Source organism: Tupaia chinensis, unplaced genomic scaffold, assembly GCF_000334495.1.
Source record: "Tupaia chinensis unplaced genomic scaffold, TupChi_1.0 Scaffold139757_1, whole genome shotgun sequence".
Lineage (NCBI taxonomy): Eukaryota > Metazoa > Chordata > Mammalia > Scandentia > Tupaiidae > Tupaia > Tupaia belangeri.
In genome coordinates this window covers 511,593-523,419 of record NW_006199637.1, presented here as the reverse complement: position 1 = coordinate 523,419, position 11,827 = coordinate 511,593, and the positions used below count along the sequence as shown (strand labels likewise).

Genomic DNA, 11,827 nt, shown 5'->3' with positions numbered 1-11,827 from the left:
CAGGACGCGAACCGCGGTCGACTACGTGGGAGTCCAGCAACATAGCCATTATGCTAACTGCTGGTTCTCCCAGCACAAAGAATCTTGACAACAAAAATACATTGTTGTTTTCCAGAGATACTTTTGTTTTGTTTTGCTAGATGGCATGTGCATTCACTTGAAAGAACAGAGAGAGGGAAGGAGGGAGAGATAAAATGTGCACGGAGGCTTGAAAGTACCCTCTGTGGAGGATGGCTATGCCACAATTCCTTTTTCTTCTTCGTTTCTCCTTTTGAAATGTTGGGCATGCACACACACGCCTCATGTGTTTTTCTAGTCATTGGTCTGGGACTTGAACTGCTCTGTCATCCATGTGGAGTCCTGGTGCCTTTATCACCACGTTACCAGCTGGCCCAAGATAATTATTTTTCTGTGCATCCTTGTTGTAACTTTTTCTCTGGTTATTTAAAAGGATGGGGAGGAGAGTTGAATTTTCATAAGTTAGATTGCAAACTAACTGGTGTATTTTAACATTAATCAGTTACTTTTTCTTTTAGCCTGTCAAATTAGCTGTGGTTTGCAGAGATGGTCAAGTCCATCTTTTTGAACACATATTAAATGGGTAAGTAAGAAGTTTTTCAAGTGAATTTTATTTCTCTTTCCTTGACTTGTCATTTGTTCACATTCTAACCTCGTTATTGATTAGATTACAGTCGAATTAGATTGTTTCAAAAGCATTCTTTATCCATATGAGTACATAATTCTGGCAAGAACTCAATTTTTAAAGTCATGGGCCATTTTTTCATGTATCTGTGGTTTAGAGAGTGTTTTTTAAAATTTATTTATGGTTAGTAAATACTGATGTTACAATGATAAATGTTAGAAGAAAGAGGCTTGCTCAGAGATTTCCTTGTGAACTTTGATGCGATGCCTTGATCTTTAGTCTTGATGTTGGTTTACTTCCCCTTGCCACACTGCTGTGCATCAGTAGTGCATGGCAGTCTTTTGTTTTGGTAGTGAGAGTAAGTGTTGTTGTATAGCCATTGACCAGGGGTCACTAAACTGGCCTGCAGGACGCATCCAGTGATGATCATATGTGGACTGAAAAACTTGACAAGTATTATCTAGCCCTTTACAGACAGAGTTTGCCAGATCTTATCAAGTACTGGAAGGATGCCTTGAGCCTCAATTACATGCACAATTATGGTATACTTAAAAATGACTTTAACTTTTTTATTGTCACTATTAAAATAATACTAGCATAGGAATTTACATACAAATTAATTCTGAAAATAGTATGTACTTTTGGTTTGTTATAGGGTATGTGTACTTGCCAGAGTTAGAGAGAGAGAGAGAAAGCACTTTCCCCTCCAGGGGAGATGGCCATACAGCAATCCTTTCTTAGACTTTTATTGGGATTTTGGGCTCGCTTGCACAGGTGCCCAGCTGCTGGGTCAGGGACTTGAGCTGTAGTCAGCCACGTAGGAGTCCAGTGCCTTAACCACCAAGCCACCTGCTGGGCCTAGTTTTATATACTTTTAGTCTGGTTGTGTAGACAATCTGTTGTAAAATCCAAGTCTCCCTCCATCGAGTTCTACTCCCAGAGTTAACTGTTACATTTTAGTGTGTAACAGTTGAGACTTTTAGTACATAGTAGTATGTGTATGGAATGTATAGTTGAGGCTGAGAGAAGGTGGCAGCAGCAGTGGGCCATGGTGAGGACTTGAGTAGTTCTCCTTTGGAAGTGGTAAGCGATTGAAGGATTTTTAAAAGCAGAAAATTGATGGGCTTTCCAAATTACTCTGACATTGAGAATAAACTTTAGAGAGATGCACTTATAGTCTTGGGTCTGGAGAAGTCGGGGAGTCAGGATACTAGAAGGAATGAGTTGGAAAGACAGGGTTAGTGGAACGCTTAACATTGTAGTCATGAAGGGTGTGCACTTACTGGGAATGAGTGTAGAGAAGACGTCTAGGGTGTGAGGAGTTTGGCTGAGATAATAGCAAAGGGCATGATCATTGGAGGTAGGAACTGAGGGACTAGAGTGTCAAAGCTTTGTTACTCCGGATCCTGGGTATGAAACTCCTAAGAAGGCTTGAGTCCATTGGGAGCAGTGTTGCAGAGAATGACAGTGAGCCACTGGAATCTTCCTAACAGGGTGGGACAGAGGGACGGGTAGGTCTCAAGGTCAGTTTTGGTGGCGAGGGTTTGAGTGTTGGTGGGAGTAGGTGAGGTCTTGAAAGGTTGTGCTCTGGGACCCTGGTCATTCTTTTTTAGTGTGGAGGCTAGAACAAGGTCTTATTTCATGCCTTGATACCAACTTCAGAAATTTAGTATTAGATGCTATTTCAAATTCTCTAAATCTTCTTTCCCCCATTTGTAGGTACTGCAAAAAGCCCTTGACTTCAAACTGCACAATTCAGATAGCAACACCTGGGAAAGGCAAGAAATCAACACCAAAACCAATCCCTATTCTAGCAGCTGGGTTTTGCTCAGACAAAATGTCCTTGTTGCTTGTATATGGCAATTGGTTTCAGCCTGCTATTGAGCGAGTGGTACGTAGATGCTACTCTGGAGTAAGACACTAGAGCATTAACATGTCTGTGAAAAACAATGGTTTTAAAAGTGCTGTGCTGGTTTACTCATTATAATATTTAAAAAGAAATGATATATTCTCTTTTAATTAAAGGACCATGTGCTGGGTGGTTTAATTTGTGAAAGCTCAGCTCAACTTTTCCAAAATACTGTTTTACTACCTAATTAATTGAAAGCATTGTGGGAGGTATTTAATGCCCCCTCTTCCTTTCTGGTGTTACATCTTGGATATCTGGTGTGTATTTTACACTTACAGAACATCTCAGTTTGGACTAGCCACATTTCCAGTGCTCAGTAGCCACATATTCCTAGTGGCTACTGTTTTGGTCAGCACAGGTATGACTTCTGTTGACTTTTTTTCAATTACACAAAGTATAACTCTTACTAATGAGAGAGAGCCCTTAGTAATAGTACCCATTGGATTTTCTAAGGGGAAATGTAATTAATGGGCAGTGCAATGATTGAACATTTTTTACTGCAGAAGTTTCTTTTAAGACTTGTGAGTTATAATGAGTCCATACAATAGACAATTTCTGAACCTTGCATTTATGATACTTGGTAAGGCCCTCAGGGGGAATGACTAGGGATACTGTATGCCCAAGCAAGCTTTTGTTGAGTTTATTTAGAAATATCTTTAAAAATTTAATGTAGGCATACACTTAATGAAAAAGGAAAAAAACGTGTTAGGCCGTAAGCACGTCTCCGTGCCATCTGTGAACCCCCCTCCCCAGATGCAGCCAATGTACCTATTTATTTTGTGTCCTTGCAGATACTGATGATTATATGGACATATAGTGTGAAGTATAACCTTAAGTCTTGGTTGGTACACAGATAATTTGCTGAATCTGACACCCCTCCCCCCACAGCTGTTGATATTTAATGCCATGTCGGGACATACAGATCCACCTCAGAGCATTTTGTTAATCAGTAGTGCTATTTGACTTATTTGTAGAAAGGGTGACAGCAGGAAGTTTTAGGGTAGGGCCGTTTATTTTGAGCACAGGTTTCATTCTTTACATGGATGTTTTAAAATCTATTACATTAAAAAAAAATCTGCTGGACCTTTTAAAACTATATATGTGAAAAATGCAAGCAGTTCATAATTGAGGAATGTAAGCATTATGCTTTGTGTCTTCAGTATCTGCTTTCCTCAGCTGTCATCCATGTGAGTGGTGGTCATGTCTCCAGTTTAGTGTGGAAACCTTTCGCACTTTGTAATATTTTATAAAAATGCAGTTAGTCATTTGTTTTTCAGTTTGTTTTTATACCTATTTGCTTTGACACTGTGTCTTTTTTCCCCCTTCCTATCTTCCTTCTTTTAAAAATATATTCCCAGGCTTTAAACTCCAAAGAACCTCATATGTGTTTAGTAAGGGATATTTCAAACAGCTGGGTCCCAAAAGTAGAAACGGCTATAACAAAGGTGAGTGTATTGTGAATTTGAAGTTATAAGACAGATTTGGGTAAATTGGGTTGTTGTATAGCATTTAAACATGTTTAGACTAACTTCATTTATTTTATTCTTTAATATCTTTATGATATTATATGGTTCTACAGATTTTAAGGGTTATGGCTTTAGATCTTAGGATTGTGAATCTTCATTTCTGTACTCTTGACGTGAATGCATGAGTAGGTGATTAGCAGTTGGAAGACCTTTGATTTAGTTCTTCACAGCCCACAGTGCATGAATATCTGGGCAAGGAAATAATGTAGGAAAAGCTACCGATATAAAATTCAATATATACCTTTTCAATCTCAGTTCTTAAAAGAGCATCTCTTAAAAAAGAGGAATACTGTATTTTAAGAGAAATACATCTGCGATGGGGTGGGATTTAATACCACACACAAGAGCATCATCTTAGTGCTCTATTTGACTATATCTTGGTATCCATATGTAGATACCATGTTCAGTGATTGAATGAGGAAAAGAAAGCCAAGTCATGCTATGATGACATCCGTTTGGTTTCGCTTCTGGCTGAGTTTCAGAGATGACACCTTTCTCTTGGCTGTCTGAGCATTTCTGGCAAAGATCAAATTCTGGAGGTGGTCATAAAAGTGTGAAAATTCACTCTTTAACATTTTCAAACTAGCATGTCTTTGGTAATCTGTAAATTTTGTTTCTCCTGGGTTTTATTCCTATATGATGTTGCAAGTTAGAAAACTGTGAACTTTTAGCCTATTATTTATAAAATTATTTGCCCAAATCCAATTAAAATTTATCCTTAATTCATATATTATTTATGTTGAGTTTCTCAATAGAAAATCCTTTAAAAGCTCTTCATTTTCCTATTGACGATATACGAGCTAAGGCCTAATTTCCTTTTTTGTGTCCTGGCTGTTCCTGTTTGTTCCAGGTGAGAACACCGATGATGAATTCTGAAGCAAAAGTTCTGGTGCCAGGGCTACCTGGTCACCACGCAGCTATCAAGCCTCTTCCGCAAGCTGAGGAAGTAGAGAGCAAGAGGAAATTAGGGGGAAATGAGGTAATACTTTGATAATATATTTGAGATTTAAGATTACCTGGGAACATCTAACAAGTGTATTGGGTACAGTCGAACTTGAATGTTTAGAAATTTATTCAGTTGTTGCTGTTACCTTTTCTTTTATTTCCGCATCATAGGTCCTGCAATTCTAAATTGCCACTGTTCTGAGACTCCTTTGACCACTGTTCAACAGAGAAGATAGAATTTGTGTTTATTACAGAGTGTGCTCCCTTGCCCATTTATTAATAGTTGCATAAAATGAAATTGGATAAGTTAAGCCAGGACTTGCTGTGATGACTTCCATTGGGTTTCGCATGTTGCTGAGTTCCAGTGATGCCTCTTTTCTCTTGGCTGTCTGAGCAGTCCTGGCTGATTTTAGTCCCAGTTGGTCTTTAAAAGAAATAGCTGTTATAACTGCTTAACATGCTTATAAGCTTCACCTTTTTCATCAACTCCCCAAACCCTCCTATGGCTGCTATGTTTTTTTTTTTTTTAAATTAATCTTCCCTTCACATTCTTCACTCTTGTCTAAGTATTCTAGACTTTTCGAATTTTATTCTTAGAGAAAGATCGTTTCTTTAGCTGATTTTAAATGTCTTTAGTGGATGGGGGATTGTGGATAACATAGCTGGTCATAAAAATTACTTCTCAGTATGTGATATCTGACTTTGAAAATAAAGTTTCTGCTGTCTTTACCTTGGCCTACATTCAACTCTTTACTTTCTTCCTGTGTGTGTGTGTGTGTGTGTGTGTGTGTGTGTGTGTATGTGCCCATGTTTCATACGTTGTTTAGCCTTGACATGGGCCTTCACTGAAACATCTGTGTTTTATTAGGCATCTAACAAATTTATATTTTGACTTTCTGGCTAGGAGGCTGGTAGAACACAGTTTGTAATCCTTTCTTTAATCAGCCATCAGTTCTATAAAATTCAGTTTTTGTACAGCAAGTTGCTGTACATATTTATGTAATTTTAAAATATTGTTGCAAATTGTAACATGTTTACAGTTTTAATTTTAAATATTTGTCAAGTACACTTGTTTGTCATATAGCATACTCTTGCTAATAAATAACATAAAATTGCATAAATTAAGCCAAGAGTTGCTGTGATTAAAACTTAAGAATAAAAAAATAGAAAAATATTTTACAGATAGCTTTGGGTCTGTAATTGTCTTTAGCTCTTTGATAATACTGTTTCCTTTTGCAGATCTGAGGTTGATGGAAGGGATAGTTCTAATCTCTTTCCTTGTACTTTAGTCGAACGCCAGGGCCTTGCCTTGCCGTTTCATCCTATAGGGGGATTTTGATGAGTGACTTTTTTCTTTTTCTGGGTTTATTACAAGGTGCTTGTGAGTGAGAGAGAATAACTGAATTTGTGTTTGTCAGATTGAGATGCAAATCAGTCTTTGTTTTTTGTGCACACTACTGTAGGTCTTATCTGGTTAACATCAATAGATATTTCTGTTCTGTAGGTTAGCATTGAAGAACGCCTGGGAGCAATGGATATAGAGACAAAGAAAGAAAAGGATGACCTCCTACAGACCAATAGCTTTCCAGTTCATAAATTAAGCCAAGAGTTGCTGTGATTAAAACTTAAGAATAAAAAAATAGAAAAATATTTTACAGATAGCTTTGGGTCTGTAATTGTCTTTAGCTCTTTGATAATACTGTTTCCTTTTGCAGATCTGAGGTTGATGGAAGGGATAGTTCTAATCTCTTTCCTTGTACTTTAGTCGAACGCCAGGGCCTTGCCTTGCCGTTTCATCCTATAGGGGGATTTTGATGAGTGACTTTTTTCTTTTTCTGGGTTTATTACAAGGTGCTTGTGAGTGAGAGAGAATAACTGAATTTGTGTTTGTCAGATTGAGATGCAAATCAGTCTTTGTTTTTTGTGCACACTACTGTAGGTCTTATCTGGTTAACATCAATAGATATTTCTGTTCTGTAGGTTAGCATTGAAGAACGCCTGGGAGCAATGGATATAGAGACAAAGAAAGAAAAGGATGACCTCCTACAGACCAATAGCTTTCCAGTTCTTCTTGCACAAGGTTTAGAAAGTAATGATTTTGAAATGCTAAATGTAAGTATTTTAGTAGTTTTTTAAATTTAAATTAAGACGGTTTATTTCCTATAAAGTGATTGTCACAGCACACTCACAGGGAATAGTTATGTTAGATAGCCATTTGGAATGCTTTATGACTTGAGTCAAATGTGTATCACTTGGTGGCTTTATGCACACAGTCACCAACCTACAGAAGGGATTGTGTTGAATTTTTTTGAACCTGGAATGCATTTTCTCATAGAAATATTGTTCTGAACTGTTAGGTTCATAGGCTTTAGTTCATAAAAAGCCTTTATAAGCATAATGTAGCTGAACTATAATACTCAGCATTCTAGATCACAATTTATATTTTTTTCTGTAGGAAAATGCGTTCCTGAGTTTTTACTCTGGATTCCAGAAACTTATTTCCCCCTGGCCGTGAGAGGGGGCAGTGAGGTGGAACCTTGGCAATGGGTAGGAGGTTTGGGGGAAAAATTTAAGAGGGTTGGGGGTTATATTGTAAAATATTTAGAAGTAAAAGTTCCAGAAACTTTGTATAGAGGGAGGCATTTATGATTTCTTTGTAAGTTGGTGACTGTTCGTATGAAGTTACTCAGTTTGTCCTCTTAAATTTTACAATTTTATAGTGGTCTGTATAGAAAATTTAAGTGCGACATACAGTCAGATTCAACACTGCTTGATTAGATTAAAGCAGTTTGCATTTGTTAAGTGCATTCTTTAATGACTCAGGAATATTGTGGTTTCAGTATTATAAATATGACTTTATAACCTATGGATAGTCTCTGATTTTATGTTACTGAAATGGAAGTATTTTAATTTGTGTCTGAGGAGGTTTCGTAAAATGAAAGAGGGAGCCAGCAACTCTAAAAACCTAAAATTATAATTTTTTTCTTTTTTTACTTGCCAGAGGGTATGGTACATTGCCCAGAGAAAGACAGAGAAACATAGAGGGAGAGAGCACTCCTCAGTGGGTCATGCCACAATCCCGTCTTCATTTTTCCTCTAACCACTGTCTTTTTAGTCTCCTATTAGGTCCTTTTTAAAAAAAAATTTAGAATTATTTTATTTAACTTTATTTAGTTAATTAGTTTAATTTGACCAGAGCGGGACAGAGAGTGAGTGAGTGAGTGAGTGAGTAAGTGAGAAAGCAAGCCACCAGTCCCGGACTCGAACTGCTGTTGGCCATGTAGGAGTCCAGCCCTTAACCACCATGCCACCTGCCCCACCCCCTCTGCTATGTCCTTAGTCCTTCCTTGTGTTTCTGAACCAAGCTTTTGGTATAAATACTGAATGACAACATTTCAGGATTTTGTTCCTTGACCTGAAGCCCTGCAACTAGGGTTGCTTGGCTGTTTATGAAAATGAAGCCTAGAGGTTTGGGTGAAAAATCAAAGCTTATCATATTTCAGGAAATAATTTGTAAATGAGTTCATATAGAATGTTTCCTATAGTTTTCTAGATCACTACAACTTTACAATAACCAATATTTGTTATGAAGAAGTTATTCAGGAACTTAGTATCATTAAGCACCTTCTGAGTTATTTTTGAAGTTATAATCAGCACATTTTGCTTTGAATCTTGTATGCTGGTTATTTGAAAATGAAAATTTAGGTTAATTGAGACTTAAATTAGGATAGTCCATCCTTAGTTCCCTAGTGATTATGTATAAAATACTTATTTCTCTTGTATAAGACATTATGTAATTATGCTAATGATAGTGTTTAGATAGTATTTGATAGTTTTAAATGGTATTAAATATATTCGATGGTTTACAAGGACTTGTTATAAAGGTAGCTTTCATGTAAATAAAATCCTAAGAAAATTCTGAAAGGCTATGCTAGAACTGTTAAAATAGGTTCAAAGCCAACTTTCTGTAGTTTTGCCCTTTGGTACCTCTGCCATTTATATTCTGACGATGACTTTTATAGCAACAACCACCCCCAAGACATACATACACCTTAGGGAAGATCCTTTAGGAATGAAGGAATGAATCTTTTTAATTTTATTTGTTTACTTTTTAAATAATTATTTTATTTCATTTTACTTATTTCTTGATACCTAAAGACTGAACTTATCTGGTTCCTACATACATAACATTCTTTTTAGTTTTTGCTATAGGGTCTTGCGCTTGCCAGAGAGAGACAGGGAGGTGATAAAGCAACCCCCAGGGCGGATAACCATGCCATAATCCCGTCTCCTTCAGTCCCCTCTCAGGATTTTGGGCATGCACGCACATGTGCCCAGCATGATCTTCAAGTGCTGGGTCCAGCACTCAAACCGCACAACTGGCCATGTGGGATTCAGCCTGCTTAATCCTGACATAACATTCTTTATTCAGCCCCTCCGATGTTTATTTTTTATTTGCTGAATTCAGTTGGTCCTTTCTTACTACGGTCTTTTAAAAGTAATTTTACAGATTTTCCTGTAGTGTCCTTAGCTGGTGAATATGCTGATCTTAATAATCCTTTTATTTTCACACAGAAAGTACTGCAAACTAGGAATACAAACCTAATAAAGAGGACTGTGTTAAGGATGCCCCTGCATGCTGTTATTCCATTGTTGCAAGAGGTAACCGACTACTCTTATTTCATTTTAAGGTCCTAATATTGTGAATTAAAGGAAAAATCATTATTTAGAGAAAACAATTTGAAATATATAAGGGCACATGGCACTTAGAGTGAATGATAAATGTTTAGCTTTTTTTTTTTTACAGAAAATAAATGGTTGAATTCCTAAGGCAGCGAAAGGAAATGTAATGGCTAGTGCCTGTTTACCTGGAAGGCGGATGGGGTTTTAAAGTAACAGTAGAATGCTGTAGGTAGAGGTTACTGTCTGCATGGAGATGGTTGTTATGGACATCCCAGCCTAGAGCCCCAGGATTTTCATTTTTGTTTTTTCCATTATGGCTTATTAGGTTATTTTAATCCAACATGGAAGTCATTTTTGTACATTCGATTTTCTGTATCACGCATGGGCTGTTAAGTTCTGTGCCTGCCTGTGTGGAATTGGAGAGGACACTAAGCATCTTAGTCTAGCCTTGGTCTGTGCAGAAGTTGCTTTCACTGTTGCGGACAGTGGTTGTCTTGTCTTTGCTTAACGAATTCTGTTGAACAGGGTTCAGAAAGGGGTTGGGTTGGTAGCAGCTAGACTAGACGCGGGCCGTGGGTTGCTGGGTATGGGGTAGCCTGTGCTCATTGCTTACGGCCTAGGGATGGCCCCAAAGGATAGGTAACTCCAACCTAGTCAGATTCTGGTTGCTAACGAAAGGCCAGTTGCCCAAAGTCGTCATGTGTTGAATACAAATGATTTTGTAATTTTTTCTTACCTTAAGGAAAATCTTTGTTTTGTTGTAAAATTATGCGTAATTTTACAGATGCTTACCCTGAAAGAGTGGGTACAAATTGGGAAAAATTAGGCCTAAAGATAAAATGCATTCTTTGTAATTAGAAATTATACTTTAATTACATTTGTTTTACATGCTATAGTGTTGCAAAGTGATAGTAGTTTTGTTCTAAATAGTGGAGGCTGGTTTACTGTTATTGGTAGGGGAAAACTATATTTAAAAAAGAGCTTTCAGGGACCAGCAGTTTATGTAATGGTTATGTCGCTGGACTTCCATGTAGTCAAGTGTGGTTCGAGTCCCAGACCCGGTGGCTTAAACTCATGCTGGGCGCTTGTACACGTTTGCCTAAGGTCTCGAGAGGAGAATGGAGGAGAAAGGATTGCGGTGTGGCCAGCTCCTCTAGGGGGTGATTTCTTGTTTTTTGTCTGTCTCTTTCTGGCAAGCGCACGCGCCTTATAGCAAAAACCTCTCAAAAAAAAAAAAAAAGAGCTTTCATATATTAGACAAATCCAGTTACATTTTTAAAAAGAATACTATTTACTTTAGGGTCAGCTGGTGGTATGATAGTTAAGGCGCAGGACTCCCGTGTGGCTGACAGTGGTTTGGGTCCTGGATTGGGAGTCTTGAAACTCAAGCCGGGCACGTGTGTGTGCATGTCTAGGGTACTGAGAGGAGAACAGATGGGAAGGGATTGTGGCGTGGTTATCCTTCCTGGGAAGTGACTTCTTGCTTTCTGTCTTTGTCGCTCCAGCAAGCGCATGCACCCTATAGCAAAAATCTCTCAAAAATGTGTGTATACACACACACACACACCTGTATGTTTGTATGCATGTATATCTACTGTAAAAGTTTGCCTAACCTTGATATATTTTTCCTTTGTATTTTTAAAAATTGAGGTGCAATTCAGGTAACCTTAAAATAAACCCTTTTAAGTATATAATTCAGCACTTTTTAGTATGATTACAGGATGCATTTATCATCCCCAAAAGAAATCCTACATTCTCCCGTCTCCCTCTACTTAGTTTCTTGCTGTCACTAACCTATTTTTTGCCCATGGAGTTGTTGTATTCTGGACATTCATTCATACACATCCTAGCCTAAGAGAATTACTCTTACTTTGTGAATGTATTCAGACAGTATATTGTTTGGTTGAAAATAGACCACTAGGTGGAAAAGTGATTTCCTGATAAAGTCATCGTGTCATGAGAATTGAAGTTTGCTAATCTGTGAAATGCTCTTGCTAACAATTTTTTTCCCTCCCCTTTAGCTTACAAAGAGGTTGCAAGGACACCCTAATAGGTAAGATTTTTTTGTAGGTGACTTAAATTGCTTTGTTTTTATAAATAGATTCAAAGTGATTATAAGCA

General features: G+C 37.6%; 1 protein-coding gene and 2 non-coding genes across 3 annotated transcripts in view; all 3 read left to right on the top strand.

The window, feature by feature from the left end:
- Positions 1–11,827, top strand: part of WDR43 (WD repeat domain 43) — a 62,254-nt gene that overhangs the window by 40,051 nt on the left and 10,376 nt on the right. The window contains exons 7-13 of the mRNA XM_006162123.3: positions 537–601; positions 2,363–2,534; positions 3,911–3,997; positions 4,929–5,057; positions 7,004–7,135; positions 9,599–9,685; positions 11,728–11,759. Coding sequence (XP_006162185.1) covers positions 537–601; positions 2,363–2,534; positions 3,911–3,997; positions 4,929–5,057; positions 7,004–7,135; positions 9,599–9,685; positions 11,728–11,759 — 704 coding nt within the window. The remainder of the gene's footprint in view (positions 1–536; positions 602–2,362; positions 2,535–3,910; positions 3,998–4,928; positions 5,058–7,003; positions 7,136–9,598; positions 9,686–11,727; positions 11,760–11,827) is intronic.
- On the top strand, positions 4,515–4,592 carry LOC114004724 (small nucleolar RNA SNORD53/SNORD92). The gene has a single exon (XR_003546796.1). It is a non-coding gene; the product is annotated as a small nucleolar RNA SNORD53/SNORD92 (small nucleolar RNA).
- LOC114004725 (small nucleolar RNA SNORD53/SNORD92) lies at positions 5,343–5,420 on the top strand. The gene has a single exon (XR_003546797.1). It is a non-coding gene; the product is annotated as a small nucleolar RNA SNORD53/SNORD92 (small nucleolar RNA).